General features: G+C 40.4%; 1 protein-coding gene across 1 annotated transcript in view; it reads right to left on the reverse strand.

The window, feature by feature from the left end:
- The window catches only part of AGBL1 (AGBL carboxypeptidase 1), a 465261-nt gene that overhangs the window by 326443 nt on the left and 118799 nt on the right, over window positions 1–20019 (reverse strand). Inside the window, exons 16-17 of the mRNA XM_080396228.1 lie at window positions 19696–19840; window positions 16101–16254 (exon numbers count right to left, since the gene is read on the reverse strand). Of these exons, the coding sequence (XP_080252354.1) occupies window positions 16101–16254; window positions 19696–19840 (299 nt within the window). The remainder of the gene's footprint in view (window positions 1–16100; window positions 16255–19695; window positions 19841–20019) is intronic.

A 20019-nucleotide genomic window follows, 5' to 3' on the forward strand; every position in this document is an offset into this window, starting at 1 on the left:
ACATAAAATAGATAACATGCAGAAATTTCAAACAGCACATGGTAAGACACTAAGCAGTCACTGCCTAAGTCAGTAACAAGTTCTTCCCTTCAGATGCTAGCAAAACTGTTTCTAATGAATGATGTGTTCCTACATCAGTCACTATGGGGACTGAAACATCAAGCTAGGAAGACTAGTAGTCTGGTTGAGAAAAAATATTGCTTCTTACGAGTAAGACATTAGGAAGGCTAGGGAAAGGAAAAAAAATGTTCTTTTTCCCCACAAGTTGCTACAAAGCACAGAAAAAGCTACTTGTGAGTAAAGGAGTCAGGCTGTAAAACAGTTTTGGCGATCCCAGAAGGAACACAAGTAGAAGTAAAACATGAGATGTCCTTCCTCACCACTCCATGTATCATTGCAAAAGTGGGAGTTTTCACACAAGAGGTTTTGTTCTTTATTTCATAGTTTCCTAAGTGATATTCAATTTATTAAAGAAAAAAAAAATACCCAGAAGGTTCTTTTAGGCAAATAATTTAACAGCACAAGTAACAGCTGCTAATCAGTTTGAATTTCTGATGTGCATTGTTGTACAGACTAGCTTCATGAAGCTAATACTGGGGTACATTTCCTCAGTCCCAGTGCCTTCCTGCATTTGCAGCCCAACATTTCCCCAGTAGAATTTTGAACTTTTCCAACTACTGCTGTCACAGAATCCTCAGCCATTCTTTAGAGCCTGTACAATCCATGGCATGAGCTACTTTCTCTCACTTGCCATAAGAAGCACTCATACTGAAACCATTATATTTCAGAGCTATCACTGCCACTTCATCTTCCGCTCTGTAAACTATCAGAATGCTTTTAAAAGAAACAGTTATTTAAATAAAAGAAAAACACTGTAAATCATGGTCATGACAAACTAATGGTTAGCATTGAAAAGATGATTTATCTCCCTGTTATATCTAACAAAGCTTCTTATGCTGATACCTTGTTTTCAAAATATGAAGAGACTTCTAATGGATGTTTTCTAACTGCAAGAATATACAGATAATGAGAAATACCTTACATCAAAGAATAACCTTCACCTGCCATCTAACATCCTCATCAACTCTCAAAATCAAAAGTTGTTCTTAAATTATTTTTGTTTTCTGTACTATTTAGTGTGCCTCCTTCATGGATGAAGAAATCAACTATTCAGTTTTGCTGCCTGTTTGTAAGCCAAATTAATTTTAGAGTTTGCATGCATTAGCTGCATGCTTTAATTTGATTTATTTTATTTGATTTCTCTCTATTAAATTACATTTCAGGCAGGTTAGATGGCCTCACAGGGAGCATCTCACCAGCAACACCCTTTGTGCAAACAGCAATTATTTTATCTGAGCTGAGCCTAATTTCAAGTTACATCTTCATAGGCTGACAAATAAGGTCATGGTATCTGCATTGCAAGTGATAGCTCAACTGGTGAGAAAAGACCTTCGACAAGCTAGAAGGTGGGTCCTGGGAATGTTCTGATTAAAAGGGTACAATATAGGGTATGAAATTAAGCAAGTCATCACTGATGGGCAGGAACACTGTTTCAAGTCTAGCTACAGACATGCTGCATAACTTGCAGGTCCATCACCTATGTCAGCACAGAAACTATAAGCATGTCACTACATTTGTATTGCTCGTTCACTAAGTGCTAAACACAGAGAGAACAGGGATAATGAGGGCACCACAGCCACTGAGACCCCAAAGTCCTTCATCTGTCTCTTGCTCATTCTTTTGCCTCTGGCCAGTTGCTCTTTGTGAAGAACAATTCCCATGTGTTGAGTTGTGCCTCACGGTGACCCTCCGGCTGTTGTTTTTGTGCCCTTTTAAAATGCTTGACAAAACTGTCACAGAAGGAGTTTGGCATCTGGAAGCTGTGACAGACACAGTATGACCTGATTCATAAAACATAACTAAACAGCTCGGGCTGCCAGAGGCCAGGATTTACAGGACTGCGTTTCCAGAACGGCCTTCAACGCCTGCTCTACTAAATGCACTTTCCCACTCTGCCGCAGTACAAACTCCTCAGCTGCATTAGGGTGACCTGCAACACTGAAGTGACAAAGCAGTCGAGACACTAATCTTGGTAGAGCCTACCCTGTCCACTGCTGGTCAGGAAGGGGAAGGAATGACCCCGGCTGCAGCTGCACCTTTTACACCAGGCTACAAGGGTAGGGAGCACTACAAAAAACAAGAAAACGTCATTTTTCAGAAATTCCTCTAGTACAATAAGCACAAAGGAAAAACAAAGTCACAAGATAGTTTCTGCTACATTATCCACTACAGCCTCTTTTTTATGATAAAATCCTCCCTTCATTCTTATTTTTGGCAGGTGCAGCCCAAGCCACAAGGAATTTAAGGACTTCCTGCCCTCCTATCGATCTACTTCATCTCCACTTCCATCATGAGTTACAGTCTTCTGTTAGGTGCTAACCATGGGACCTAAACACCCTTTGGGAGACCTGCCAAGGTCAGTCTGATGCCACCAGTAATGAATTCCATCTTACTCATCCTCTCTCGAAACACTTCACAGACTGAAGATTATGTGTTTCAAGTGTATTCCAAGTTTAGAAAGCAGGGATTTGCAGAAAAATCAAGGAAGTTGCCCGAGAATAAAATACAAATCAGTCACAGAGCTGGAAGCTTAACATCCATTTCCTAAGTTCCAGTCATGAAGTATCCTGTGCCATCCATGTTCACCCAAGAATTTCTACATAATCCAGTACTTAAAAGCACTCCTCCTCTTTTCATTAGCCGTGAAAATGAATAGAATACTATACCCTATATCCTCTCTCAGTTGTGTTAGTTGTCCTATACCATGATGCTACAACACAGCTCCCATTTTCATTCTGAAACCCACCCACCCTTCCTAGAATTAGCACTTAACACATGCATTTGCAGAATGCTATCATATTCCTGCATCCATCACTATTATATTGCACTTTCAGTCTTGGGGAGAAAGTGAAAGATGACACAAAAGCAGTAAGGGAAGAACAAGGAAAGGAATTAGGAAGTTGTAGTAGGCGTCTCTGGTTTTCTAGAAAAATAATAATAAAAAAGTCTAGAACATTTGGGAGACTCAAAAGAACACTCAGTGATGCCTTCTAATGTTCCCCCCCCCCAAGTCATGCACAAGTCCTTTCTTATCCGATGTACCCGTTCCAATTTATTCATTAACTCATACTTACCACCTCTACCCCTGTCATGTTTTAACAAAAATTTCTGCCAATTTTATTTAATCTCATCTATTTCAAAGGCACAGAAGCAGCACCTAGCCCAGGCTAAGCCAGTAAAATCTTCAAAACAGTTCATTAAACAAATTCAATGAAGAAAGAAAAGTCTTGTAGAAAGAATTCTAAAATGGCAAGAAAAATAACATTTTTTTTTCCTCCACAGCTAAGTAGCACAACAATTGCAATTGATAGAGCAAATTAAATTATAAATGTGCTGGTGATTTGATAGATACCATGTTCTGAATGTCACTGAAAAAACGCCTTCTTTGGGAAACAGAGTTAAGATCTAGAGCAAGTCCTGTTGGTTCTGGGGCCTGATTCAATCATGCAAAGTTCATTAACCTAAAGTTAAGACTGAGCAGGCAGAAAAATCATGGAACTTCCCTAAAATGCCACACACCTTAAGAAAAACTCCTGACAAAAATAGAAAAGCAATTCATTAAGAGGTCTGTTTACTGGTTTAAAAGGTAGCTGGTGACTTCAGAATGCAACCTGCCCCCCCCCCGCCCCTTCTATTTGGAAGGCCAAAAGACATAAGAGATACATTGACTAGTACTGTTTCTTCTGCTACCTAATTCTTCAAAGTCATATATCAAAATGAAGCAGAGGAAATCAGAGAAACCCCAAAATTACCTAGAATGAAAGAGACTTGACGCACCTATCTTTCTGTCAGCTAAAACCCAATATCCAACAGCCACATAATAAATGCCCTGGAATGATACAGAAGTCCAAGTTTAGCTCTCTGCAAACACTGGAGCACTTTGCTGTATCTACAATGTCGCTCGTCAACTAGTCGGTCTTATCAGCACATTTGCAGCCTGAACAAAGCAGCTGTCTCCCCTTGTTTATTAGAAATTTCTATTTCTGCATTAGAAACAGGTGGGCAAGCTCAGAGAGCTAACAAGTTTGTCTTTGATGTAGAGATGGACAAATCCTCTCATTAACAGAACAGCATTTAAAAATCATTATGAAGTATTTTTGATCCTATTTCATTTTCGTATTGCTGTATAATTACAGCCCATTAATGACAAATACGTGTTTCTAAAATCTGTCAGTTAAGACACAAGAAGTGTCAGCCTGTGGTGTCTGCAAGCTACTAGTTTCAATAAATTGCTGTACTTATTTTTACGGGTATAAGATTGGCTGCATCAGTCACATAGCAATGGAACCTGTTCTCCAATTAGGGAAATTAAACTCAGTTAAAACAGGTTAGGCAGAAATCTGCATAGACCCTCCCAGCAAAATCAACTTACAGGTGGGAATTAGAAATAGCAGGTGTTCAGAAGTACAGATAAAACAACAGGAGAAAAACAAATATACAAAGTGCATTGCAAAAATGCCTCCTCACTCACTATTGCTCTCAGGCAGATTAATATTAGGATCATCACTGAGAAATACCATTTACTACATTTCATGTGAGCATAGACCCCCTTGCACAGATGTGGGCAGAGTAGCTGAACAAAGTATCTGCTTGCAGCTCTGGAAAACATGCAGTAAAGCTGCTCCCTGCAATCCAAACAACTCCAATCATTTGTAACACATTACAAGCTAGGTCAGCCTTTATCAGACAAAAATGTGTAGCTTGGAACATTAAATCCAGAAATTGGATCGTTGTTTTCCAGAAAGTTTTGAAAGCCTTGAGGTATCAGGTGAATGACTTTTCTATTTTAAAGTGAGCCGCAATAGACAGACTCTCCAAACCAGTCAGCCAAGATTTAAAAGCACCAAGAAACTTCCCAAATTAGAAGGGTAAAGGTGAAGACAATATGAAAGTTATAACACCACCCACACTGTTTCCCAACAGTCTGTTAGTTCTGTGTATCGAGGAAGGGTTTGCCTATGCATAACAGAAGCTTAACGTTAGAGTGAGAAATGCAAGATTCATAGGATCGTGAAAAAACATGTAAGAGTAGCAAGCAGCCTTCCCTGTTAGCACGATGCACTCTGGTTTCTGTCACAGCCTAGAAATTCTTTAAATCAATCTGTGCATGACAACCTTCTTCCCTTAAACTGTCCCCAAGCTGGGTTCCCAAACTAAAAGCAACGGTTTGCTAGCAGAGTGGCAGAGCCCAATTTTTACCCACTCTTCCCAATCTTGCTATCCAGGTCCAGTCAAAAAACAGTTTGTTCCCATAAGATCATCAGTCATCAGAAAGCAATATGTACATAGCTCAAATCTGTGTATCAGAACAGCCTTTCTTTTCCAGTAAGGAAAAAATATCGAACCGGAGACAAAAGCTACACCGTACGACAGCGAGCGCAATTGTTTGGGTCTGACAGCAGCTGGTACACATGCTGTGCTCCGTGAGCTTTCCAGCCATGGATTACTCTTTCACAAGACCAACCTGCCAGCTGTCCTGCCCCTTACTCCCTGACCACAGCTTGCCTAGGAGTTATTGATGAGAAGGTACAACCAAACAGAAAAGAGAACAACCGGTCACTGGGACAGCCCAGCAGCTCATCCCCTCTTTTTGGAAGAGTGCTTCTCCACTGCCTTAGAGCAGACAGGGCAGAGAAGACAGGAAAAATAATTTATAAAAAAAACAAACAAAATAAAAAAAACCCAAAAAAACCCCAAAAAAACAATCACACACAAGCAACACCTCTACCATTACAAAACTCCCATTTCTTACCTTACAGCAGGTTTCTATGCCAGAGGCTATAGGAACCACCTTACTGGCCTTTTATTCAGGGAGCAAGGGTGATCCACAGACTGCCCCAAAGCAACTGATTTAACACAGGTGTTAAGGGCAAACCAAACTACCTTCAGGCCAACCCACTTTATATCCTGCATCAGCAGGTGCTCCACACCTTGTAATTTGTGAAAAGCAATGACCTGTGCAGTAAGACACATGACCAATTGGGCAATATTGTGACCAGCTGGAAAAAAAACCTTCCCTGACCTCTGCTTTCACCTTGAGGCACAAGTATTAACTTTTCACCCCTTAGTAAGCACGCTGCTCGTAACAATATTCAGTCTCTGCAGTCCATCTGACCCTAAAATTATGTCCTCCTTCATAGAGCCCATCTCTGTCACATTGAGAACAGATTTAACTCAATTCAAATGCTTCTCTGGCTAATTTATACAGTACCACACTGACCTTTTAGTGTATGCCCCACAGGACAGTGTGTGACTGGAATTTATGGCCAGGCATGGGAAATGTGCAGCTCACTGAAATACAGGAAGTTTGTTGGGGTTTTTTGTTGAGGGTTTGTTTGGTTGGTTTTTTTCATGCCATGATTTGAAGCTGATAGCAGAAACCTAGCAGCAGTTCAAAGCCTGTTCACCATTTGAGGGAGTAAAAGCTGCCTGGGGGCTCTGGTGGGCGGTATTTCAATACCTCTACCAGATACTCAGATTGGCCATTGGAAGCACATCATCTGCAGGTTTGATCCGATTTTTTTCCACCTAAGGAGAAAATATGATGGTTTTTTCTTCCCCTTCTGTTAAGGCAAGAATTTGGGTGACGTACCACTCCTGTGGAAGCTTGTAGCTCCACTGCAATGAGGCCAGGGCACTGCGGTGTTGCAAGACAGGTGTGTTCCCAGCAGCTGGCTGTACATTTCTAAAGCAATATAAGGAAATACGTAAGACCAAACTGTTTTCGGTTTCATTCATAATTTTCAATGCCTTATAACAAAAATACAAGTAGTACCAGGCTCCTGTGAGAAGACACTCCTGAGACACTTGACAAACCAATTACAAATGAAAATAATTATGACTAAGATATGTGCTGGTTTAGATTTTCAAGATGTTTAATTCATTAGTGTATCAGAAAAGGCTCTGATATTCTAGAAGACTGGAGCATAGCTGGTGCTAAGCACTACTGATGTTCTAGCCCAGGTCCATACCAACCAAGACAATATTGCTAACTTATGTTCCAGAAAATGCTGCTGTTAATCAGAACATTTATTTTCTGGAAAGGACATGCAAAGGTTACAGGTCTCTTGGGACAAAGACAAGACTGTTATAATTCAAAGAAGGAAAGGTAACAGAACAAGTGCTGAAGAAACAGCTGAAAATTCTGTAGCACTATCTCCTGAGAAGAGGAAGGGATTAGAACAAATCTCCAAATTCCAGAAGGAAGGTTATTTAAAAAAAAGAAAAAAAGGCATAAAACTAAACACTACAGATGAATGAAGAGCAGCTACTGCCGTACCAATTATCTCACTTCAGATGGCTGTTCTGCTACCATGCTGCATAAGACGAAGGGTGGGAAATAAAGGAGCATTACCCTAACATTACTTTATCCCTTTGCAAAACACACTGTGGTGGCTGCCTAAGCTTCAAGGCCCATTTTTGGTGTCCTTGTTCATTGTTTTCTGTGCATTGCTTGCTGCCTTGACTAATTGGATTCAATATATTAATACATGTTTGCCAAACTCACAGAAGGCTGACCACAGTGTCAAAGCTGTGCTGGCTGAGTCCGTTCCACCAAATGCTGGGATTCAAAGAGCAGTTGATACATCATGAAAAACTCTGGCCTCAGTCTGCAGCCAGCCATGTGTCTGTCTCACAGATTTAATCTTCTGTTCAAACAGCTTCCACCTTTATGGCAGCAGGCTGGATACTCAAACAGGAACATAGTTTTGCAGGATTTTGTCTGCTCTTTTTCGCTATGGGCTGCCACATTGTTGTGACTGGGATATCAGAAAGAAAAGAGAGATGTTCGAAATTGAAAGACAACTCAAGATATTTAGAGCACACTCCATAAATGTTGCCTATCTGGAGATCATTGTTTTGGCTTCAGATGCTCAATAAACTGCCTATTCAAGTGGAAAAAAGAATTCGTATTCTCAATTCTGTGATTACTTAACACTATAGAATACATGACAATTTGATTCAGCTTTCCTTCACTACTGCATTAAAACAGGATCACAGTTTTCACAACAGCTGAGTCTTTCTGTCACCAAACCCAAACTGTTTGGTACAAAGCAAGAGAGGAGCCAGCACCTCTGCCTAGGATCCCTGCAAATTAAGAGCCAAATCTTCAGTTCAAGGGAATGCACAAATGCAAAACTCACTCCTGCAGATGCAAAAATAAAGCAAAAACTATTTTTCTTCATGCTTTGCTATAATGATCAAGTCATTCAATTTCTATAAACACCAAAATCTGTTCACTTTTAACTATAATCACAAATAAGGAGTAGAGATAGGAGATGAAAGGAAAAAGCAGAACAGGTTCTGTAAATGGAATATTTTAAGGAAACATAATGCTGGTGGACTCTTTCTGCATAAGACTGCTATTTGGACCACGTTAAGTACCTAGATAGCTAGAAAGACAATCTATCTGAGACAACATCCTCTGCTCACATTCAGTGGAAATACAGCCTAATGGGGGGGGGGGGGGGGGGGGGGCGGGGAAGCACATGAGGAGAGGAGGCTTGCTTCAATTCTTGGTTTCTCTCCTGAGATTTTCATCAGTAGTAGCAATGGTTCTTCTTGTATGACACTTGCAGTGTAGAAATTCCACTATAAAAGCCTATCGGTCCTTTTCACAAAAAACACTCAGCATCCAAACAAACATGGGGAACTGGATCGCTCTATATTTGGCATAAAAATGTGACCTAAGGGTTCAGCAGCATTGGCTATACTGTGTGCATGTGCGCTGGAGGAGGTATGGCACGCAACGACACTAGAACAACAACAGATGCGCTTACTGTTGTGAACTGTTTCCAACCAGCACATTGCCAGGTTAGCACTCCAGCTGAATTGCTACAGGCAGTTCTTCTGGCTGCTTGAGAGATCATTACCAACCAAAGCAGGTCATTCTACCTCCCTATCTCAACATTATTACATGAGAGCTTCCTTTAAAGAGTGCATTTTCCTTTGGGGCGGACTAACTCCAATAAGGCATTGATCTAATTTGATCCCTGTTGCACTAGGAGATATGTCATCTCCAGCTTTGAAAAAGTTATTCAAGAGAAGAGAGCTTGAGCCTGTCATAATTAACATGCAACACAGGTTGCCATGCAGGGAGCAGGAACAGTTATAATAACTTGGAGTCAATAATTCATAAACTATAATGCATTATTAATCAATTATCGAAGCCTGAATTACATTTAATGAGATTAAGCTGATTGGAGCACTAAGCTGTTTGAATCATATTGATTTAATCAATGTGCTTAATTAAACTGTGTACATTTTCAACATGATCATTATTTCCCAGTATCCTGCATAAGTGGCCTCTGCAATTCACATTCTCTGCTGTTCTTTGCTCAGAAATTGCTCTTTGCTGCAAATTATATTTAAAGGTAAAGGGTTTGTTTCTGTCTGAGAAAAGATCAAAGTTGCAAAACAACCATCTAAATAGCTTATACAAGCAAATTGAGAAATTTTAGAGTATTTCTCGCAGCAACTATGTTTGTCTGATTATGTAGGCTTAAGATGAGACCAAGTAAACACACCTCATTTGTCTCACTATATCCCTCATTCCAGTTTTAGGAGCATCTGCAGATTCAAAGGGCACAAGAACCTTGCTGCACCTATGCCAAAAACATTACTCTTTCCATCTTTAGCAACATGTTTAGACTCAGACAGAAAATGTATTTCAATTCCCCAAAAGACTAAATTTAAGATAAGATAAGCAGGTGTCATTATCTTTTTATGATAATGTTCATAACGGTTTTCCCAGCCTTGCATAAAGAGGACATATGATGATAGAAGGGCAACTCAAAGTGACAGCTATTACAGATGTAAATCCATTTGCTAGTGTCATATTTTGTTTAATTTCCCTCACCACCTCTGCTAGTCAGCTTGGATATTAGGTTTAACTTTAAACTCCACAAATTAGCTCTATGATGCTACACATTTTTAAAAGGATACTCATCAGGTGTGTCCCCAGACTGGCAGAAATACTCATAACACACCTCAAAATCAGTATTATTAATGGGAATCACAACAGTACCACCAGCCACGAAGACATCTTTGCAATTACTTTCTTTGTGGTACCATAAACAATGACTCCCCCACCCCACTCTGTGGAGTGACACTGTTCTCAGTGGTTGCAGGATTAACCCCCATAACAATATATGATGCTTGTGTCTTTCAGCTGAGAACACAGCAATGCTGGAGGTAGTCAGCTGTACCACCCTAGACCCATTGAAATCTTCATTCCTCTAAGGAATTCCTTTGGGTCTGTTTCAGTTATTCCTCTCTATTAACATTAACCAGAGCAGCACCTACTGTACCTCACATCACTGCAGAGGTGTGCTCCCTTTTCCCTTCCGTAACTAAAGGCGAGAGCTAACCGACCCCAACTCTGCACAGCCACGAGACACCTCCTGAGGAACGTCCCTATGGCAAGCTCAAAACAGCACAGTGTAAACTGTCCTTCTCCGATCAGTCACTTTGCAGTTGGTGGTTTTAATTCCATCACTTTGTTAACATTAGCAACGTATCAGTGTCCACTACTTTCTTAACTAGAAGACAATTTTATCATTGCCTGTATATGCGTGTTTAGATCTTTTCCTTGCACATCTTTAGAGTTATCTGTCCATTTTGCTCTGCCACTTACAACAGTAACCTACAGCTTGCAGGGTCCAGTCAGCTGTCTGCCTGGGAGTTTGGTAGGACCATAGTTACTACTGCACATTTGCATGTGTAACACTGTGAATTAAGGGTTTGCAAGCAATTATTGCGCACAGTGCATGCTGTTAACACTACCTTCGCTGGGCTGTATTGTGGCAAATGCAAGAAATCAGAGCTCTGCAAGCACCTATTAACTTCATTGAGCAGGGAGTTGACACCAAGGCTGGAAGCTCTATCATTCTCACTGTGTCTCCATTCATTTGAGAATGGTCTAAAAGATGTTTGGAATTGTTCTCCCTTCAAAAATCCCTTTAACTATCATTAGGCAGTGATTAAGGCTAAACCTTACATAGCCAGGAACAAAGTCACAAAAAGAGATGCCTGTCCAACCATTCCTTCCTCTCCACTGGCCAACTTCCTTCCTTTTCAAAGCCTCCTATGTGATAAATCCATATCCAAAGCAGGTGGAGTGTACAGGCTCATCACACAGGTAAGCTTGCTGAAAACTCTCTTGCTTTTTTTTTTTTTTTTTTTTTTTTTTTTTGGGGGGGGGGGGTGCGGGGAGCAGGGAGTTGCAGGGAGAGGAGCAGTGATTAAAAATTTCTGAGAAGAGCTACAGTCCTTGAGGAAAACCTCTGTGCATAATATGGAAGGCCAAATCTGCAGAGTCTTACTCTTTGTGAGAAGGAATAAAGAGGTAGGAAAGAAGAACATGGTGAAGACAGATAACAGAGGAGACAAAAAGCAGGCCCTTGTCTTATCATCAGTGCTTCCCACTCACAGTCAGATGGAAAACTAATGGCTTTATCTTTACCACAAGACTATGGGGGATACTGGAGTTACAATGAGTAGCAAAGACATCCGTACCTGCTGGATGCTCAGCATCCATATGATGACAGGAAGGGCAAGTTTAAAATAACAATAACAAAAAACAAGAGACGGCCTCCCAGTTTCCATTTGTACAAGCTGCAAAGCCCATCAAGGACCATGGACCAGCCTCGGACTTTCTGTTGCAGGTTTCAGGCACCCACACAGACGTTGATCAAGTGCACATGGGAATTGTGCTGTTTGTAACTGAGCTGTTGCATAACGGAAGAAAAGCACAAGGAGCTGAAGAGTTCCTGGCTCACTGCTTTCTTTCTTCATTTCAGTTTCAGAACGGAGCATTTAATAAAAATTATTCAGTACACCACCATCGCATAAAGGGGAGATAGAGAGGAAGGAGAAAGGAGCCTAAAGTGAATATCAAAGCTGCACATAAACAAGGCATAATGAAGGAAAACAGCAGCCCATTTTTCTCGCCTTCAGTATGCGGTGAATGTACACTGCCTGCAAGCATGCATGGCTTGTGCTTCCTATTAACAAGGCACATGTTAATAAATTTAACTCAGACAAATTTAACCATCCTTGGGCCACATTAATCAAAAGCCTGACAAGACCAATCTGAAAGAATTGAGCAAGGAAAATAGAGCACAGCTGACACTGAGGTTGCTTTTGTTGTCCTTTGTTGTCCCTGGGCTGCTCCCACTCCATCAGCACCTCCAGTATCACAATAACTCCTTCCCACTGCACTCCTTACGGGCTGATCACGCTGTCCTCCCAACACTCGTCACCCACCCAATGCCTCTTCATCAGTGATGTTTCCTACTCCCCATGTGTCCATACTACAGAAGGATTTAGAGTATCTAAGTACAATCATGCCCAACAGCTACGAAGTCCTGGCGAGCTTTGTGTTTTACCTGTGCCGCTGGCATTACAGAAAAGAATCTCTTAAGGTACAGATTAGTCAATGAACAAAGGAGAAATAAGACATTTGATAGGAAGCAAAATGACTATTTCTTATGAAAACTATTGATTGGTCAGAACTAGGAGGAAAGAACAAGGGCTATCAATTTTCATTCATCACCCATGCACCAAACTCCCTAGTGCTGGAGCTCCATGTCACTTCTCAAGCTGAAATACAGATGCACAGAGACTGTACAAACCAACGGGAGTTATTTCTGAAAAAAACTCCACCCTTTGGTGCCTTCACATTTAGTTCTATGTTGTTGCTTTTGAGTTATGTTTTTAGCACGGAAAATACCGACATATAGGTCATTCCATTAGCCAAACCACTTCACAGAGAGAAGGGCATGTCATACAAGATGAGAAAACAGAAGTAACTGCTGATCAAAGCCTCACAAACCAGCACAAATTAGGCTAAGCGCGTCCCCAAAAGCCATAATTATCCAAGCTGCTTAAAAAAAAATAAGCACATACGTGATTATTCAGATTTGCCTAGAGGCATCCCCACAGCATAAAACATGGTGTGCTGCCTTTCTGCTCCTCTGCTTGATAAAACAACAAATATTTTCATCACCTAAGAGTATTGGTGCTTACTTTTATATTCTTGGAAACTTGAGAGAAACTGTGTTGACTTGCCTTGCCTTGACCCTGTCTTCCCCCATACAATTTCTGTTTCAGTTCAGACAACTGGGTTTTCTACACGTTCTGTTTTGATTGAGTTCAATTGGTTCATGGACAGATCTAGGAAGTCCTCAGTCTTACTGCATTTCAAAGCTTTAGAGGAAGAGTTGTTTAGTGGCACATGATTTCATGGTATTTTAGCCAGCACTCAGGCTCTCACTGAATTCACATAATATCACAAACCAAGGGATATTTCCTTCTCTTGAAAATAAAGAGGATTTCAGCCACATAATTGGAATTTTAACTCAGATACTTAATATTACAACAGCCTGAAGCATTCAAAACAAGTATCTGTCCAAACTGCTCATAGATCCTTTATGAATCTTTCAGCAAATCTGTGCTAAGTTAGCCAAGCTTTGCCTTCACAGACAGGTTAATGACCTTTGAAAACCTGCCAGCCTCTCTTCTAACTCTGCAAGATGCATTCTGATATATTCTGAGAATACAGTGCTCCAGAAAATGACACCACTTCCTAATATTGTCACATTTATATCACGATACTCCCTAAAAGAGGTGTAATTCTTGGGGTATTACTGCGCTGGTCAGTACTGTGTTGTCAGTTCCTCACGATCGTCATTTCAGCATCTGTGCCTCTCAGTTGTCTTGAATATAGGCTGTAAGTCCTGCATGCACAGAGGCTGTCTGCTCTCCCGTGCTGTACCACACCTGGCACAACAAGGTTTCAGTTCAGGGCTAGCCCCAATGACTGTAGATGGTATAAAGCCTGACACATTATCAATGTATGCAGCTATGTTTCCCTCTTGTCTCTGGTGCCAAATGTGAAAACATTCTCAACTATTCCTGCTTTAGTTCCATTGGTACAGATATATATGATTTTCTTCCAGTTCTTTTAGTCCTGATCACTGTATCAACATGACTGCAGACCTGGGCATGTTGTAGGGTTAGTCAGAAAGCAAGAACGCTGTTTTACAAAAATGCTGGAGATGTTGAAATTGGGTTTTTTTGCTTTCCTATGACAAAACACACATTTCACAAAGGTCCTTTCAAAGCCAAAGGTGCTGAAATTCAGTGTTTAGCACTGATCCACTCCAAGTCTTTGCTTTGATCAAGTCTTAGCTTAGCTTTTGCTTTGTACCTTCATTGGAAAAGCATACTCACTGGGGCAGAAAAACTGGCTGATTGCACGTCTCTTCTGGATGGCTCAAATCCTCAAATAAAATATTCCAACTCCAGTTTCTTTCAGTTTCCCTATTAAGATCTTCCACCATGAAGTTTAAAACTTGCTGTCAACATTTGACATCTAACCAGGTGATCATCTGCAGTGTGCCAAAGGTTTATTTATATAACCAACCTCCCCCAGCACAGCTCCCACCCACTCGTTTTCCATTCTATATCATCATTATCCCAGAACAGAAGTATTTAAGGGCAGGAATTATTTCTTTGTATCAGGCATGGACAGCACCCACCACAGCCAAACCCCCTAATCATGTGTTGTAGGTGCCATCATGGTGTAAATAATACTAATAACAGCAACACTAACAACCCAGTTTTCTCTCTGACACTGCTTCCCATTCCTGCCATTAAAGCTGTGTGTGTGCATGCACCGTATGAATTCCCATGTAGCCTGTACTTGGTAATTTTGCTTTAAGATTTCAATCTAGAAAAGAACATTCAAACTCTAAAATTTGCTAATTCAGGGTACATGCTCAATTTATAATACAATTATTATAATAAGAGGATATGAGCTCAGGACGATTAAGCTGTAATGTCAGCATAACTGCAGTCACTGTGCTCTAAACCTGAACCAGAAAAGATAGCAATAATTTTCACCAACTCCAGTATTTGAGTTTCTTTTAGTTTATGCATATAGCGTGGACATTATAAGGTGTCCTACTCATGTTTACCACATACTGCTGCAAGTAGAATTCTGCAGAAACCTGGTTCTTATCAACAGAATCCTTTTGGATACTTCTAGCCTAACATCTCAGTGAGATAACAATATATATTTGCTTAACACCCAAAACAAATCTTAAGACAATTTACATTTCCACATTCCCTCAAAGTTCTCCACCTATGTTATGCACGTGTGAAGAGCAGAGATTAAAAAAAAATATGAAAAACTGTTTATGCCTTGTCACTGACTCAAGAAAAAAAGTTAACCTACACATAAGTAGTTACTAGGCTCTCAAATCAAAGCTAACCCAATGTGATGCTAACCAGAATCAACTTGTCACTTGCTGCTGATTACAGAAACTTGCATATCTTAATCTTGCTAATCAACGCCACTGAAGGTCTAAATCTTTGACTTTCACAATGAGAAATAACCACCTCTAGATATAACATGGCAGTTATAACATTTACCGTTAGATAGTACGCCATCAGTTAGGACTCGGACAGAATACAAGGAGCTATATTGTGTTCTGATGGATCTACCAGGCATGTTGGAGAAGCTGGAATTTCACCAGAATACTTCAATTGCTGCCCACAGCTGGAAAGTTCTTCTTGTACTTTTTTCTTTTTTTCAAGTTTGAGACCTCAAAATACATACATCATTTCAATATGGACCAGCAACACACACACACAAAAAAATCAATTCTTGTTTAATTGTTTACTTGAACACAGTTTCTTGCTGTTGGAGATATTTGATACTGAACTTTATAATTATTTCAGATCATTAAAGAAAAATCTGAAGTAAAAAATAGTGTCAGCTCTCCTCCCTTCTCTCTGTAAATCTGTGATTTTTAAAAAAGCACTGTAATTGGCTATTCCCCATATTTAGATTTCTTTTTCCAGAATGAAGAAGGCAAGAAAATCAACATATTCACAAAACAGGTTGTCACTGCCACTGCTGACATGACCACAGCTTGCCAGCATCTTATTTAATGCTTCATTTGTCTACTTACGGAATTGCTCCAAGTCATCCCTTTTTTTAGATTCTGGCATGGCAGTGATAGTGAGCAATGGACATAGATTTCCTCCCAGCGTCTGGCACAGTGTGTGCTGCCTCCAGTAAACCTTCTTCAGGTTCCTGTTTTGTTCGAGGATATCAAGATGGGACTGAGAAACAAGCAAAGAAGCAGATTTATAAATGAGTTCACAGCCAATAAAAATCTGATTTTATTCCACTAACTGTGTTATTATTGGTACTAATTCTACCTCTTGCTAACTTGCCAGCTCCTCTCTTCCACCACTTAATATCACCACCTTTTACATCCCAGAAACATACACAAGCCATCCAGAATACATCCCTGTTCACTGAAGCTGCACAGAACTATTTACTCTTATGCCATGACCTAGTTGAAGATGTCCCTGCTCATTGCAGGGGGTTGGACAAGATGGTCCTTAAAGGTCCCTTCTAACCCAAACTATTCTATGATTTTACCCAAACAGTTCCTAGGTGCTTTTCTTATTAATGTAAAGGAATTTGTATGCAAATTCTCCAAAAGAGAACTGCTTACTCCTTACATTTTAGTAAGGGTTGTGTAGAAACACGAAAAAACTCACTGGGTTTGAGTGTTTATAGAACCAACTGGTTAGCTGTCAAGCACATGCCAGTGGAATTCAGGAAGAACTCCACACCAGGGGGCAGCCAAAAAGTTTACAAGAAAACAACATTTTGTGCAATCAGGAGTGGGAAATTTGAAGATTGTCATTCCAAAAAGTTATTTTAAGAGGAGAGTTTCTCCCCCAGCCCCTCCAAAGTTTATGGTAGTTTTAAACAAATCTTAAGTCCAGCTTCTTGAGAATTCGAGAAAAAGAATTGGCAGCTTAAAAGAAATGACTTTTTGGAACAAATTCTGATCGCCTCATTAGACACATAGCCACTTGTCACCCACACACCAGATGACGTGTAATTCTCTCTGTTTACACTGTAATTGCAAGTGGTAATTAGTGTAATCCCATCACTGGGTGTTGCTAAGTGTAGTGGAACACCAGTTGTCTCTTGATTGGTAGAAATAGGTGTAGCACAGTATGCACGCTTGTCCTGACAGTACTCAAACTAAAACACATTGATTCACCAAACAACCCTTACGTGGTAACTTTTTTTCCTTACAAGTTAAAGCTAAATTTTACCCAACGTTTATGGGACAAGACATTCCTGTTCCTCAAACCTTGGAGTTCACATCTTTCAGACTGCTTTCCCAGTATCCATTTGAATGCAAACACAGAACTGAAGTTTTCACTCATCTATGTCATAAAACAATTAACATACTGCTCTATAAAGTAAATTCAATTATTAGATCTCATATAGATACAGAGAACTCAATATAATCATTTACTTATGTTCCTGGTGCCCAGTGAAACTTAATTGGGTATAGCTGCCACAGAGATTTCAGTTAGATATCCAAACAATTAACACTGTGATGTAAAAATAGGCAAATTACTGTTCATAAAATAAATGTAATTACTGATGGACAAAAAATAATGAACTGCAGAGTGCACCCAGTTCAAATAGGATTCTGCAATGTGTATTTCCTGTAAATATGCCTGTAACTATTAAACATATGTGACATTTAAAAACATTTTCAAATTACTAACTCCATATACAAGTTTATCTTCTTCCCCAAAGCGGTATGTATTTAATTGAGCCCTTGGGTTTGTAATCGCTTTTAATTTATTTCTGATATGTAAAACCAACATACTTCACCAGTGGACATATTCTTTAAAATGCAATCTTATTGGTGCACAAAGCTGATTTAGTTTATTTACTCTGGAAATTAAAGTAACATGGAAACCTGTAAATTGCATCAGTCAACATTTTAAATTAGTCCAAGCAAAGAAGCCTTTTAGAATTATTAGCCAAAGCAAAACTGTTGTTTCTAAAGAGCTGGACATGACAATCTATCGATCTTTTCCATCTATAATTCCCATTTACCAATCTTTATGGTCCTTACTGGGTCCAAGTTCATTTAAACTTTTCCTATGGCAAAATTCCCTTTAACTTCAATGAACATTTGATTTGAAGAAGCAGTGAAATACTTCAAGACTTGGCCCTGCAAGTCTAGGAATAACATCTTTTTCATCTCTATTCTATTCATTCAGGAGCAGGTGAGATATTCAGGGATTCCCAGAGCATACAAACTCTCCAAGTCCCTCTTGCTTTTGTGCCAGCAGAAGATAGAAATCAATAACAGTAAAATAATGATGAGGCACTGCATTTCAGTAATAAAGTATGGTGGTGAATAAGTCTACCCAAGTCTTTAGTATTACACTCATCTTTTCCCCTGCAGACTGTAGGAAATACATGCCTTCAGGGTTATAGGTCAAACCCCACTACTGCAGCATACTCTCTTCCTCATTGATTTTGAGGTGTAACTGGTACCCATAAGCCTAATGAGAAGTGAGCTGGAAGGTATATTTTGGACAGTGAAGGCTTCACTGGCCCTCTCCCAGGTATTGGAAGCAGTTTCTTTGAACATCTGTAATGGGATGCAAAGCAGTTGACAAGAGACGGTTTGTGAGAATTAATCTAAGCCTAACTATGCTGGCGTGCCAAGCAACATGGCTAGTAAGCAGGAGGGGACATTGTCTCACTTGAAAGCATACTCTTTCACATCTGGTAACGGGAAACTGATACCATTATTAAAAAAAAAAAAAAAAAAAAGTGAGCCCAAACTTTACTAACCCTCGCTAGCAGTTACTGCTCAGAATAAAAAGGGTAGACAATGGAAATTGAGGGGAGAAAGAATGGGAACTGATCCACTGGAACTTTGCGTCTTCATTTTCAGTAACATCATTATAATCTTTGACAACAAAGCAAAGCTACTCCCAAAACTCTTTATTTCCCTTCTTTTATTCTACCTTCCTTTCAGAACCTGGGCTGTCCTACATCAGTCACAGAGAAAACACACCGGGTGCATTTCACAGAATATTCCCTTACCATCCACCCCTGCCCAGAAAAGGCTGTAGAAAACCAATCCTTCCCCAGGAAGCAAACTTGGTACAACTCAGTAACACAATTTATGCCTTGGACTTGTATTCTTTTAGTTTCTGTACTGACAGGGCTGGTGGGGGTGTCAACTGCCTACTGATACTCCAACCGGCACAGCGGAGACAGCTGACAGGGCACTGAAATGAGGTCCAGCGAGGTGGTGCTGCTGGGTGCAACTCTGAAAGCTGAGCCTTACCTTCTGTCAGAAGGAGGAACTGACAGCTTTCACTTCTGAGTTGCCGTTATCCTTAACCTCCTGCTTCCCACCCTTCAGGAGGAGGATCCTGCAGCCCCAAGCAAATAGAGACATCTTTGGTTTGCATTATGACTGGTATAAGTGCTAATGGTTTCTACCCAGCTTTTCCTATATAGAAATTTCTCCTACAGCACTCTGGGCTTCAGAGCTGGCAGGGGCTGCAGTTCCAGACACAGGGCAATGACAACACCATGGTCACTAACTGCCTGTGAAAATGGTCCTCTCTCTATACTATCTTAAAATCTACATACCCAAGCAACTCCAACCTGTCAGACCCATTAGCTTATCTAGGTGGACGTATCGGTATTACCATCATTGTAGAGTAGGTATAGGGGTAATGGTAGGCCAGGTAGCAGACATCATCTTTATGAGGGAACTTGATGCTGAAGGTGAGTGTGTAGTAGCACTTTCCTCTCACACCTCCTCCTGCAGTTGCACTGCAGCAGTAGTGGTTTCTGGAACAAGAGAAAGAGCGGGGAAGTAGATTATTTTCACTTCTGGATGCACATTTGGAGCAGCCATGAAAGAACTAAGCATTCAGAGAAGCATCCACCCTGAATGAGCTTCCATCTTATGCTGTAGATGGGCTTCAAACTCAACCAGTCATTGCACTAAGACTGGGAAGGCCCCACGC

This window comes from Falco punctatus (assembly GCF_963210335.1).
Source record: "Falco punctatus genome assembly, chromosome: 7".
Classification (NCBI taxonomy): Eukaryota; Metazoa; Chordata; class Aves; order Falconiformes; family Falconidae; genus Falco; species Falco punctatus.